The sequence below is a fragment of the Coffea arabica genome, chromosome 8e, assembly GCF_036785885.1.
Source record: "Coffea arabica cultivar ET-39 chromosome 8e, Coffea Arabica ET-39 HiFi, whole genome shotgun sequence".
NCBI classification, from domain to species: Eukaryota; Viridiplantae; Streptophyta; class Magnoliopsida; order Gentianales; family Rubiaceae; genus Coffea; species Coffea arabica.
This window is the reverse complement of record NC_092324.1, coordinates 20,365,558-20,379,811: the sequence shown is the minus strand read 5'-3', so window position 1 is coordinate 20,379,811 and position 14,254 is coordinate 20,365,558. Positions and strand designations below refer to the sequence as shown.

Here is a 14,254-nt window from a genome sequence, read left to right as displayed (position 1 = left end):
TTCAGGAGTATAAAAGATAACTCCTGCACCAGCTCCGTCACGGTGCGCGGCTCCATCGAAATACATCGACCACGGGGATTCGACCATAAACACTTCTTCATCGGGGAGTTCATCAGTCAACTCCCACTCGGCAGGTATGGGATGATCGGCTAAAAAGTCTGCCAATATTTGTCCTTTGACAGCCTTTGCAGGTACATAAATAATTTCGAATTGTTGAAACTGGAGGTACCATCTCGCGAGCCGATCAGATGGTACAGGTTTTGCCATGACATATTTAATGGGATTAGACTTAGATATGAGTCGAATAGTGTGTGTTTGAAAATAATGTTTCAACTTCTGAATGACAAATATAAGTGTCAAACACAACTTCTCGATGGGTGAATAATTCAACTCATTAGATGTCATCATCCGACTCAAGTAATATAGCGCATTTTCCTTACCTTCATCATTCTCTTGAGCAAGTAAGGCCCCAACCGACCGTTCTTGAGCGGAAATATAGAGAATCAATGATTTTCCTGGAATGGGTGCAGCCAACACTGGGGGATTCATGAGGTACGTTTTGATGCTTGAAAAATCATTCCTACACGATTCATCCCACTCGAAGGGTACCCCTTTCTTCATCAGTCGACTGAAGGGTTGGCATTGTCCGGCCAAATTAAAGATAAACCTCCAGATATAAGCCAACTTCCCTTGAAGGCTCTTCAATTCATGAATATTTCGCGGCTCAGGCATGTTCACAATGGCATCAATTTTAGATCGATCGACCTCTATTCCCCGTTGATGAACGATGAAACCGAGAAACTTGCTAGAAGTGACTCCGAATGTGCACTTCAAAGGATTCATCTTCAGTTGGTATCTCCGAAGGCTTTGGAAAACTCTTCGAAGGTCTTGAATATGATCTTCTCGCTTATTTGATTTCACCACAAGGTCATCAATGTAGCATGTGACAGCCCCACTTTCCCCTTAGGTGAACCAGAGGGTTCAGCGGACCGCCTGTCCAACTCTCGCCGGGACTCAGTCGTTCACTCACACAAATCAGAAATAGAACCACAAGAAAGAGCAAAACGAGGATCCAAAACTTAAAACAAAACTTATATACATTGCTATCTCAGAAAGAAGTACAACCGTCGAGAATACAAAAGTTCTCAAGTCACCATACAACCAGTCCGTGCCAAGCAGTAGGGCGAGAACCAAAACCAAAACCAAAACTAGACCTAGCCAGTCGATACAGAGCTCTCGCCCCTGTTCGCTTTCCCCTGTTAAGGAAAAAAAAACTAAAGGGATGAGGTAAAAGCTCAGTAAGGTTCCGAACATGGGATCAAGCCATAAATCAAACAATAAGTCAAGAAACATTTACAACATTTACAATAAGTCACACATGAAAAGGATACGTTTGTTCATTCGTTCGTTCATTCGTTCGTTCTCCCGTCATTCCCCTTATTCATTCATTCGTTTGAAAATGCATTTTTCATTTATCAATAAAACCCTCGTTCGTTCATTCGTTCGTTCATTTCATTCAACCCTTCCTGGGCATTGGCCAGGCTCCACCAACCTCCACCAACCTACAAGGTAATACTCGAGTATACCAAACGTTTACCCAGGTCACCAAATCGCCCGACCGAGTCCGCTTCTGACTTGAGTCGATCGGTAACAAGGGGCAGGGCCCAGTTCAGCCAAAAGGCTTACATTCATGCACAAGTACGTTCCAATCATTCAATCTTTGAGAATTTCACATTTATTTAGGTCGAGTGCGATAAAGTACACACTCGCCTAGAAAACTCGTTTTGGAAATCAGTGAAAGCACTTAACACGTTATCAAACAATAATACAAGTCATGAAGTCAAGAAAATACAACAAACAAGGAACACTCACCGAATTATGCAAAATAACGTCCAAAATGTCCTATCGAATCTTACCCTCGATCACCGAGAAAACCTATGATTCAACGAGAAAGAATATTACAATTCATCTAGCAAAACAAGTAAGTGGAATCAAGGAACTCGAATCAAAGGGTTATAACATTTCCAATGGAAAATACTTGAATCAAAGTCAAGTCGGAATCCAACCAGATAGGCTCAGAAATATTATTTTTCGGAATCGTTTATGTGGTTCAAAATCAATATACATTCAAGTAGGTATTATGGCCTACATGTCTTGACTGAGAAAACCTTAGGTCATACCTCGATATTTTGGTATGAAGTAGTAAATAAACATTTGAAGGTTCAAATGGAAAAGGTATCATGTTTTAAGATGGAAAACGGGCATAGTATTTGCCAAACGAAAATATCCAAGTTCAAATAGAAGCTTAGCCCTTGAGCGAAAATTTGGGCAGCACGCCCTTTGTATTTTTCCTATTTCCAGTCATTTATGGCTTCATTATTTTTCTTATTCAAACCCAAAGGGACACACACAACAATTTAATTTCAATAGCCGTTCAGTAAGCTCCAAGTAGTACAAGTACAATTGAAGCTAGGGAAAAGTCCAGAAATGATAGTTAAGCTCTAAACCATAAAAACAGCTGATTAACCACTAGTAAGTCTTCTTTTTCCTTTTATGTCTTCTTCATCCACACACTCAGATATCACTAGCTCGGCACCTAGGCGTAGAGTAGCCCGACCTGCACCCATAGAGATAATCTCCTCTTTCACTAGTTCTTCTTCTTCCTTTCACTAGTTCTTCTTCTTCCAGCTCGTCTGAATACCTTCCTTCCCCCATACACACTCCCGCTTTAGATATGGACCAATCCGACCAGCCTGTCCGGCCTGACGCTGGAGTTGCTGACCCAGGGATTCCCCTAGAGGTAGCTCCAGCTCGGACTAGGGCGGGACCCCCCAGAGGGCCGGATATCGACTTCGGGGAAGTCGAGATTATCCCCCCTCTGCTAGATCAGGGGAATGTTGACGAGCTGGTGGGGAGGTATGATATCCCCCCCCAGTTCGAGGCTAGGGCCGCCCGACCAGGGGAGTATGCTTGCCGACCTCCTTCTGAGTTTGTGGCCATCTACAGGGATCAGCTCATAGCTGGTCTCCGTCTTCCCATTCCCCAATTCCTTTACCAAATTCTGACCTTTTGGGGGATTCGAATAACCCAGCTCATTCCAAACGCCATCAGATCGATCCTCGGCTTCTTTATTATGTGCCGAGTCCTCGAAATTCCATATTCCTTGGACCTTTTCAGGTCATTCTTCCAAATGAAGGTGAGCGGACCAGTTCATGGCTGGTTTTATTTTGCTCGCAGGAGCGGGGGAGAACTCCCAACCCGCGAGTTGTTCACGCACACCCCTTCTTCCATTAAGGGCTGGAAAGCTCAGTTCTTCTATGTGAAGAACACGGGTTTTCCTCCCTTGACCTGGAGGGAGGAGACCCAAGTATCTGACCCCATTCCTTCACCTCTTCCCGCGGCCGAGCTAGACTGCCTGGTCAGGTCGGACGCCCGATTATCGGTGAAGGAGTTCAGCAATGCCCAGCTCCGGTCGGCGGGGCTGATTCGAGCAGAGGTGAACGACCCTGCGCCTGACCTCCGACCCCTCACCCCCGAGGAGCTAACAGCTTGTAATCCCTTTGATCTTCTTTTTTCTTCTTCTTTTCTCTTTTTCTCCGCACGAACTGACTTCTTTCTTTGTCCTCAGTGAAGAGGTTCTCCCAGCTATTGAGCATAGGAGGGACAGGCAGCTCGCGCACACCTACTACCGTGCCCTCCTCTGCTCCTGGCGACGTAGCCCCTCCTCCACCAGAGCCTATTCCTCAGACTGCAGCCCAGTCTGCTCCAGTGGAGGAACCCAAAAAGAAGAGGAGGAAGACGACCGCCAAGAAGGCCAGGACCGAGGTGGCTTCCTCCGCTGGCACAACACCGCAACCATCTCCTACTGGTGCTTCCGCGGAGCACTACGGGGTCACCTCGGCCGAGCTGCAGGCCTCATCAGAGTCGCCCCCCTCTATATGGCGAGCGAGGAATGTGATTCCCCTGAAGCCTCCCACCGAGCTGAGCACGCATCCCCATCCACTCCACTTCTGCCCGAAGTGAGGGCTATCAATGAATGACCGAGCTCAGTTTCCAGAGGCTGCTCGAGAACTTGTCAGGGGCTCGGTGCTCCCTCGCGATCATCACTTCATACAGCTCGCCTCTAACCCTGAGCTGTTAGAGCACTACTACCTGAGCGCAGCTCAGGTAATTCCTCCACCCTCCAGTCTTTTTAGCAAGGTCTCTTTAATACGTAGACTCTGACTGGTTTGGTCTTGCAGCTCAACGTCGCAGGTGTCGAGCTGGCCCAGCGGTACGAGAACATGGGGAAAAATCTCTCCCAAGCTGATGCTGCCAAGAATAGGCTGGCCAGTCAGCTCGAAGCAACAGAGGCGGAGCTAGAAGCCACAAAGAAGCAGCTTGCCGACTCCCAGGCCTCCTCCGAGCTGGAGAAGAAGAAGATCGCGGAACTGACCGCACAGCTGGAGGCCGAGCAGAAGAAGTCGGCCGAGCTAATAGAGACAGCGAGGACGGAAGGGCGCCAGCTGGGCGTCCAAGAGTTTAAGAAGTCTGACGCCTTCATGAACGACCTGGCTATCCTGAATGGCCCCGTCCTGCAGCTCGGCTATACCAAAGCCATGGCAGATGTTCAGTCCTTGAACTTGCCGGGCTTTGACCTCGACAGATGGCCTGACTACAACCCCCAAGCCGTCCATCAGATTGACAGGCTTGTCGCGGGCTACTCCCATGGGCGCGACCTGGCTGCCTCGGTCGCCGACCAACTCTTCCAGCGACCTCTCCCGAGCACGAGCAAGAGCAACAAGGGGAGAACTAGAAAGATAGCATTTTGGATAGGCTGATTAGGCTAGAGCAGGACCCGAGCTGGCCAGCTCGTTTTTGTATGGCCCCCCTTATGCATGTCCTTTTGAAATGGAATAGATAGCCTCCTTTCTTATCCAACACTTGTAAAAATTCTCAATTACTCAAAATCTTTGAATACATTATAATCCTCCGTACTGAACTAATGAAGTGAAGATCAGACCTGTCCAGCTGACTACTTCAGCTCGGGCAGGCTACTAAAGAAAAAAGGCCTCAAAATTGAGTTGTGCCAACCCAGGCCGAGCTAAATAAAGTGAACTAATAAAGTGAGCTAATAAAACATAGAACAGACCTGTCCAGTTGACCACTTCAGCTCGGGCAGGATATTAAAGAAAAAGCCTTAGATTTGAGTTGTGTCAGGTACGCGGGACTTCGCTTCCATCCAGGCGAGCTAGCTTACAATAACCTGCCCGGTCAGCTTCTTTTACCACGTAGGGACCTTCCCAGTTTGGGTCTAACTTACCCGTGCCCACAGCTCGGCTAACGGAGTTCTTGCGTAACACCAGGTCTTCTGGCTTGAAGGAAAAGTGCCTTACCCTAGCATTGTAGTAGCGTGCGACCTGGCCCTTATACTTAGCCACTCGTATAGCCGCCTCTTCCCTTCGGTGTTCGATCAGGTCCAAGTTAAGCCGCATCTCCTCCTCATTATCTTGAGCCACAAAGTGTTGCACCCTACCTGAGGGTACTCCGACCTCTGCTGGAATCACTGCTTCGGCCCCATATGTCAGGACAAAGGGGGTCTCTTGGGTGGCCGTCCGAGGTGTTGTCCGGTAGGCCCATAGTATGGTGGGTAGCTCCTCCAGCCAATTAGTTCGGGCAGACTCTAATCTTGTCCTCGGGCCGTGCAGGATGGTTCTGTTAACATTCTCGACCTGCCCATTGGCTTGGGGATGACCCACTGAGGTGAAGTGCTGCTGGATGCCGAGCTCGGTGCACCATTCCCGGAGAGATTGATCAGCGAACTGTCTGCCGTTGTCCGAGACGAGAGCCCTCGGTATGCCGAATCGGCAGACTATGCTTTTCCAAAGGAATTTCTGGATCGACCTGCTGCTTATCGTGTTGAGGGGCTCGGCCTCTATCCACTTGGTGAAGTAATCAATGGCTATCACCAAGTGCTCACAGCCACCTAGAGCTCGGGGAAACGGCCCCAACAGGTCAATCCCCCACTGGAAGAATGGCCACGGGCTGCTGAGAGGAATCATTTCCTGAGTGGGGGTGTGATGGATTGGGGCATGTAGCTGGCAAGACCTACACCTGGCTACCAGCTCGGCCGAATCCCTAAAGATGGTGGGCCAATAGTACCCAGCCAACATTCCCTTCTTGGCCAATATTCTCGGGCCGACATGGTTGCCGCAAATGCCTTCATGCAGCTCTCGTAAAACATAGCTACCTTCCTCAGGTGTTACGCACCTCAACCAAGGCTGCAAGTAAGATTTCCTGTACAAAACTCCATGTGTGAGTGCGTACTTCTGTGTCTTGATGAGGATTTTACGGGCCTCTGTCCTGCTCGGCGGAAGCTCCCCACGAACCAGATACTGAATGATAGGATCCATCCAAGAGCTCACTACCTGAATGACTGCAGCGCTTACCTGTTCATCGTCCCGGCTTCTGACGACCTCCACCAGTATTTCCCGACCTGAGAAGCCAGTTGAGGTGGAGGCTAGTTTAGACAGGGCGTCGGCTCTCTTGTTCTGGCTCCGCGGAATCTGTTCGAACGCGAACTGCTCGAACTGACCCTTCAGTTCACACGTTTTGGCCACGTACTTTCTTAGTGACCCTTCTTTGACCTCGTAGCTCCCCCATACTTGGTTCACTATCAGCTGCGAATCGCTATAGACTTTTATCGATCTGGCCCCTAACCTCCGGGCCATCTCCATCCCCGCAATCAGAGCCTCGTACTCTGACTCGTTGTTAGAGGCTCTAAAATCGAACCTTAGTGCATAGGGCAGCTCTTCTCCAGTGGGGCTAATTAAGAAGAGCCCTGCACCACATCCTTCCTTACTTGATGCGCCATCCACGTACAACGTCCAGGTGGGATCTGTAACCTCTGTATCCTTTCCAGCCTGGGCAGTATCCCTGGCCAGGTCTGCCTTGACCGCTTTTTCAGGATGCATGGCCTCGACAGCATCTACGGCCTGCCCGACCTTAGCTGCCTCCTCGGTCTCTCCGACCTTGGCAGTTCCTTGGGTCTGCTCGGCCTCAGCTGCTTCTCCGGCCTGTCTGTCCTTGGCAGCTTCTTTGGCCTGCTGGGCCTCAGCTGCTTCTTCGGACGGTCCGTCCTCCGCTACCTGTATGGCCTGGGTGACCTCAGCAGCGTCTCCGGTCTGTAAGACCTCTACTGCCTCTCGGGCCTGGGTGGCCTTGGTAGTCTTTGGGGTCTGTAAGGGCTTGGCTGCTTGTCCGGCGTGCGCATTTTTAGCATCTTCTCCATCCTTCCTGGCCTGTATGTCCCTGGCCTGATCGACCTCCGCTTCGGGCGATCCAAAAGAAACGCCATCCGCTATGAAGTCCGCCAAGGCTTGGGCTTTGATGGCCGTCCTGGGCTGATATCCCAGGTCGTACTCCGACAATTCCACAGCCCACTTCACCATTCGACCCGAGGACTCGGGTTTGGAAAGGATCTGCTTCAGGGGCTGGTCCGTCATGACTACTACGGGGTGAGCTTGGAAGTACGTCCTGAGCTTCCAAGTTGCGTGTACTAATGCCAAAACATATACGGAATATGGGCCGCTTATGGGCCATGTTTCGGGCTGCAAGAGAATGAATCTTTTAGTAATAGTTTAGTAGCTTATTTTTCAGATTTCTATTTTATTTGGTAGGAATAAGTTCAGTCCAAGACCTCATGTTGAGTTGGATCCGATTTATAGAGTCTAGGCTCACTATTACTTAAGTTGGTTAATTAGCTTTTATTGGGTTATGTTGGGCCAGCTTAAAGCCTTCATTGGGTCGATTATAAGCTGTCCATTAGTTAGCCCTAACTATGATTAGTGAGTCATTAGTTTAGTTGTCAAATCGAATAAGGAAACTTGCATTGTTTCCAACTTAGATTAGGTTTGCTTCTTTGTAAGGCTATAAATAGCCAAGCTTTGATAATTTAAGGGAGACACTTTTATGATAAAAATATTGAGAGAATTTTCTCCATAGCTTTCGAGCAAACCTTGAACAACTTAGAGTTATACTCTAGTGTTCTTGTTCGGCTTATCAATTCAAGAATCGCACTTGAATTGTGGCACCTTCTACACTTGTGATACGAATCCCGTTGGTGAGAAGATTCGCGACCCAAGATCGCTTGTTGGATTTGACGTCGGGTGCAAGAAACGGTGGCAGCGGAAACCCTACGACCCCTCTAATCCCCGTGACTACGAACTTGTTGATACTATCTCAACCCGTAATCAAACGAATTAGTGAACCTCAGGCAAGTGTAGAAGGCGCCACAATTCAAGTGCGATTCTTGAATTGATAAGCCAAACAAGAACACTAGAGTATAACTCTAAGTTGTTCAAGGTTTGCTCGAAAGCTATGGAGAAAACTCTCTCAATATTTTTATCATAAAAGTGTCTCCCTTAAATTATCAAAGCTTGGCTATTTATAGCCTTACAAAGAAGCAAACCTAATCTAAGTCGGAAACAATGCAAGTTTCCTTATTCGATTTGACAACTAAACTAATGACTCACTAATCATAGTTAGGGCTAACTAATGGACAACTTATAATCGACCCAATGAAGGCTTTAAGCTGGCCCAACATAACCCAATAAAAGCTAATTAACCAACTTAAGTAATAGTGAGCCTAGACTCTATAAATCGGATCCAACTCAACATGAGGTCTTGGACTGAACTTATTCCTACCAAATAAAATAGAAATCTGAAAAATAAGCTACTAAACTATTACTAAAAGATTCATTCTCTTGCAGCCCGAAACATGGCCCATAAGCGGCCCATATTCCGTATCATTCCCCTCCTCTTGAAAAAGATTTGTCCTCAAATCGTGGTTGGAAATGAATGGTACTAGCAAGAGTTGGCAGGATGAAACCTCAAATCTCCACATATTGGCTCTCTTAGAATGAATGATACTTGCATACGTCATGATTATTATAATTTGGTGCACATGTCTCTTGGTCAGCTTGAAAATGCTCACAATCAGCCATGGAAAACTCAAGACTTTACTCCAACGACTCCTCGAAGATAATGCATATAGCTTCGGTTCCATGATGCAAGGTAAAATGTATGGTACATTGGCAGCAAGCTCACATCTTCTTGGATCCTCCATAATGCAACTGACAAACTGAAGAACACTTTGAACATGACCGACTTCATTAGATTGATCATCACTTGAGACACTTGTTGCAAAATGGTAAGGAGGCAAAGGACAAAATTCAAGTGAAAGGACTCCCTTTGAAACTTCATTACTCCCCCCAACAAGCAAAGCAGGCTCATGGGTGAAGTTGTATATCAATGGATAGTAAAGGGATACAACACTTAAGATGCAAACTCCACGAAAATTCTGATATTCGCCAATGGATATAGGGATAGAACATGCCATGATCAACTCAATCTCTCCTTGCTTAACCTGTATAAAAGAAGACAAGCTACACATAACAAAGGTAAGTTCGTTAGAAAAATAAGCCCTCGCATTGTTTCCCAAAGTCAGCGCACTTTTTCCCTTGTCTTCCTTCTCAACTAGCTCAAGACAACTAACTTGTGTAGATGGGACTTCAAGGCTTTCAATCTCAAGTTCATTGCTAGCATTCGTAGATATTTCTTCAATCAATGGCGAACTAGAAGGAACATCTTTACCACCATTGGTTGACACATGAGTAAGTTGCTCAAAATATGAATTCAGCACTTGGCGAATTTCTCCCATCATAGAGTCAAATAATTCTTTATTCCGGCTTCGGAAATCAGCCTTTGATTCACGAGGCTTTGATTCAATTCGAGAATTCATGGCTCGATTGTCACAACACTCCTTAGATGATGCTCGTTTGCTTGATGAAGACCTTGGCTTAGATGCTCGACGCAAACTCCTTTGCTCCTCCTCATACTCATTACAAGTACGCTTATATCTTTCATATACGCACAAGGCACGAAAATGATCCATTTCCTCCTGAAGTGGATGAAACTCATGTTGTGAATGCTCGGAGATGGAAAGCGTGGAATTAGAGTACTTGGAAGTAGTTCGCTTGGAACCCCTCCTCTTAAGAGGCTCGTTCTCTAAGAATTCTTGATGATATGAATGAGATGCAACTCCACGAGACATGGTTAAGTGACCTGCAAAATTGGTTAGCAGAGAAGAGAAATTTCTCACAACACACAAGCTCACGTGTATGCACTCGTCACTCGTGTTTTCACTCTAATTTTTCCCTCAAGTAGTCCTCACAAATTTGTCCTCAAGGCCCCGCTTGCTTCCCTTGAAGAAATTAGAAGAATTTCCCAAGAAGTCAACTAGCTCCGCACAAGACCCACTCAAATGTGGTTCGATCAGCTTTGGAGTGAAGTAAACGAGGCTGGAAAATGGAATAAATAATGCTGGACATTTGCGGGAAGAGTGCTTAGATGATTGACTCAAGAAGTACTAGTTGAATGACACAATAATGAGCAATTGTCCGACACTTAAAACTGGAAATTTGAGACACAAAACCCGGTCCTTAAGACGGATGTTTATGACTGGAATTTCTGGAACATATAGGCTAACAACCGACTCAAAGAAAACTACAATGTTTGGACTCAAGACACTAGCCGAAGAACGTTGTTGCCGCTTGTTATTGTTGCACCAGATTTAGGAAGTATCGACAAGCGAAAGCTCTTGGATTAATCCTGGAAATATTTCCCCCTTCCTATCTCAATAAGGATTTGATTGGCTATCAAAAACGAAATTCAAAACAACTTGGACAGCTGGTTCAATTAGGACTAAGCTAACCTAATCCAACTTGGATTTGGAGTAGGGTTTAGTTGCGGGTTTATGGCTGGTGAAGAGTCAGCCGTTTGGATTGGTTTTAGATACTCCCAACTCCCAATTTTCTGAAGGGTTTCAAGGTAATTTCGTGGCTGATGGTTCCTTTCTCTTTTTTTTTTTTTTATACCTCAGCCAAGGATTCGACACAACTAGGGTTGCGGCTGGAATTTTTTTGTTCTTGGCAGCCCTGGTTGGTCCGAAATCTGGTTCCCAAACCTCTAAAAAGCTTCAAGAGTTGTTCAAGAATTCAAGAATCAGTTTTAGAATTCAAGGAACACGATTTTGATGAAGGTTTCTCTCTCACAACAGCCCAAGTCCCTCGGCTTTTGGTTCAAGACAGTTTGGGGTTTCAAGGGTTCAAGAATCTCCACCCAAGCCTCAAGAAACTTCAAGATCGTGTTGTGAACAACCAAGAGTTCCACGAAACTCAGATTTTGATACCGCAATCCAAGAACTTAATGAGATTATTTGCGGTCTTCTTCCCTTCCTTCCCCTTTTTTTTTGTGCAAACAACAACAGGAATCAAGTTGGCGGCTACCCTTCTCCTAGCGACACAAACAGATTTTGTATTGGTTTTGTTGTTTTTTTTTTTTTTTTTTGACTCAGCTGGGACTTAATCACGATAACAACAAGATAGCAGGTTGCTGAACAATAAACACACACAAACAATAAGGAGACAATTCGGTCAGATCTACCAATGCAAGTCACGATGACAAGTGCGGCAAAACAGAAAATCCCAATTGACTTAATATGGTGCGACTCGGACACGACTATCAATACTGACTGACACTTCAATTTGCTGGGCATAAACGGTGGAAACAATATCAGCAAGACACGAGCAGGTTTAGCACAATAGTCAATAGAAATTGGCAAAAAAAACAAGATACGGACAGATTGCACGAGATTCAATGGACACAGCAATACGGAAGCGACACTAGGAACACTAGCGGTTAGGTCTAGACACAACACAATTGACTCCTCGAAATCCCAGAATTGAAGACGACAACAGGACAGACCCAAACAATGACGGCCAGACTTGAAAACAAAGGAAGCTCGCGGACAGAAACTCACGGACAGAACGCGACGTGCAAAGAGTTTTTTTTTTTTTTTTTAAACTTAACGAGACGGACACGAATTAAAACACAAAAAGAGGGATAAACGATGTTACCAACAAGCTAGCTCTGATACCAGCTGATACGAATCCCGTTGGTGAGAAGATTCGCGACCCAAGATCGCTTGTTGGATTTGACGTCGGGTGCAAGAAACGGTGGCAGCGGAAACCCTACGACCCCTCTAATCCCCGTGACTACGAACTTGTTGATACTATCTCAACCCGTAATCAAACGAATTAGTGAACCTCAGGCAAGTTGATACGGAATATGGGCCGCTTATGGGCCATGTTTCGGGCTGCAAGAGAATGAATCTTTTAGTAATAGTTTAGTAGCTTATTTTTCAGATTTCTATTTTATTTGGTAGGAATAAGTTCAGTCCAAGACCTCATGTTGAGTTGGATCCGATTTATAGAGTCTAGGCTCACTATTACTTAAGTTGGTTAATTAGCTTTTATTGGGTTATGTTGGGCCAGCTTAAAGCCTTCATTGGGTCGATTATAAGCTGTCCATTAGTTAGCCCTAACTATGATTAGTGAGTCATTAGTTTAGTTGTCAAATCGAATAAGGAAACTTGCATTGTTTCCAACTTAGATTAGGTTTGCTTCTTTGTAAGGCTATAAATAGCCAAGCTTTGATAATTTAAGGGAGACACTTTTATGATAAAAATATTGAGAGAGTTTTCTCCATAGCTTTCGAGCAAACCTTGAACAACTTAGAGTTATACTCTAGTGTTCTTGTTCGGCTTATCAATTCAAGAATCGCACTTGAATTGTGGCGCCTTCTACACTTGCCTGAGGTTCACTAATTCGTTTGATTACGGGTTGAGATAGTATCAACAAGTTCGTAGTCACGGGGATTAGAGGGGTCGTAGGGTTTCCGCTGCCACCGTTTCTTGCACCCAACGTCAAATCCAACAAGCGATCTTGGGTCGCGAATCTTCTCACCAACGGGATTCGTATCAGTTTTTGACATCATTTTGCGGTTTTGGTACCATTGGCACTACGATTATCGGATGGAGGTGCAAGATACACTGTTTCGAAGCTAAGAGATAGTACTACAATGTTGAAGAAGGCTACTCAGTCCAGTTTCTAGTGCAATCAGGTCAAAAATTCAATATACTAAACCAGAACGGCAAAAACAGGTTCACCAACCGCATTCTGGTTCAAACATCATAAGTCAGGCTACCTAAATCCAAATCAAGTGATTCCAAAGCCATCTGAAAGCTAAGATACAAGGATACAATTCTTAAGAAGACATCAACAACCAAATCAGAAGCATTCCCAATCAAATTAGCCAATCACAGAAGCAATTCTCAAGTTCGGGTAGAAACAGGGTAGCAGGGGTATTTCAGTCTTTTCACAAGTTACATTGCTCCGATTGACCTTAAATTTTTTAGGAATCTCTAAAATATCATTCTCTACAACTTTCATGTTTTAACCCAAGGCTAATTCGGCCTCTAACTATGATGAACAGTGCCAGGCAGAATTGGGGAAAATGAAACCCTAATCTGGAAATTTTTACTTCAAACCAGAAATTTTCCACTAATCATTACAATTATCATACCAAAGCTTCATTCTAACCCATACTACCCCATCATACATGGCTAATCAACATTAAACATATAAAAACAGAAAAATTATGCATAAAATCAAAAATTCATCAAACACCACCAAAAGTCATGAAAACACCCACAAGATCACCTCCTTAACTCCCACAAGCCACTAATCGACTATTATTAAGAGCAAAAAGAAATTTTCTAGAGAATTTACCTTGAAACTTGAGGAAAGATGATAGCCTAGGGTTTCTTTTACAAGAATCACTCCACCAAGACCTTTGTTCTCCCTTAGATAACACTCTTATGGAAGGGTTTGCGATTCTATCGGTTGAAACTCCAAATTTTAGCAAGAAATGGAAGGAAAATTTGATGGTTCTCTCTTGGTTTTTCTCCTTACAAGAGCCGGCCAACAAGCTAGAGAAATGAAGTTGTTTTTGGTCAATTTTTGGTTAAATTGGTAAAGTAAGAAATTGGTCAAAGTCCAAAGGTTAACCACTAAGTGACACTTGTCACTTTCATTAATGCATGGCTATCCTTTTGTCCCTCTCACACCAATCCATATAACAACCTTTACTTATCTCTTAACACCTGGTAAAATAAATCCGGTATCCAAAACTTAACCTAACTGGCCGAATTTTTCCAAACTTTCCGCACTAGCGGGTCCCACGTCCGGTATACGTTCTTAATTTCTCAAAAACTAACCGATACTAGAAAATCATCTAAACAAGAATATTTACTCATAAAAAGCATCTAGAAATTTTCCTAATAAAGAAAATGCAGAAAATATGCCATTAAGTA

General features: G+C 45.0%; 1 protein-coding gene across 1 annotated transcript; it reads right to left on the bottom strand.

Moving 5' to 3' along the window:
• Positions 1–5,195: 5,195 nt before the first annotated feature.
• On the bottom strand, positions 5,196–7,484 carry LOC140012681 (uncharacterized). The gene has a single exon (XM_072060962.1). It carries the CDS (start codon positions 7,482–7,484, stop codon positions 5,196–5,198), a length of 2,289 nt encoding a protein of 762 aa, XP_071917063.1.
• Positions 7,485–14,254: the final 6,770 nt, after the last annotated feature.

Bases quoted from the DNA above. Each gene is read 5' to 3' on its own strand.
- LOC140012681 (XM_072060962.1), bottom strand. From the start codon at position 7,484: ATGACGGACCAGCCCCTGAAGCAGATCCTTTCCAAACCCGAGTCCTCG.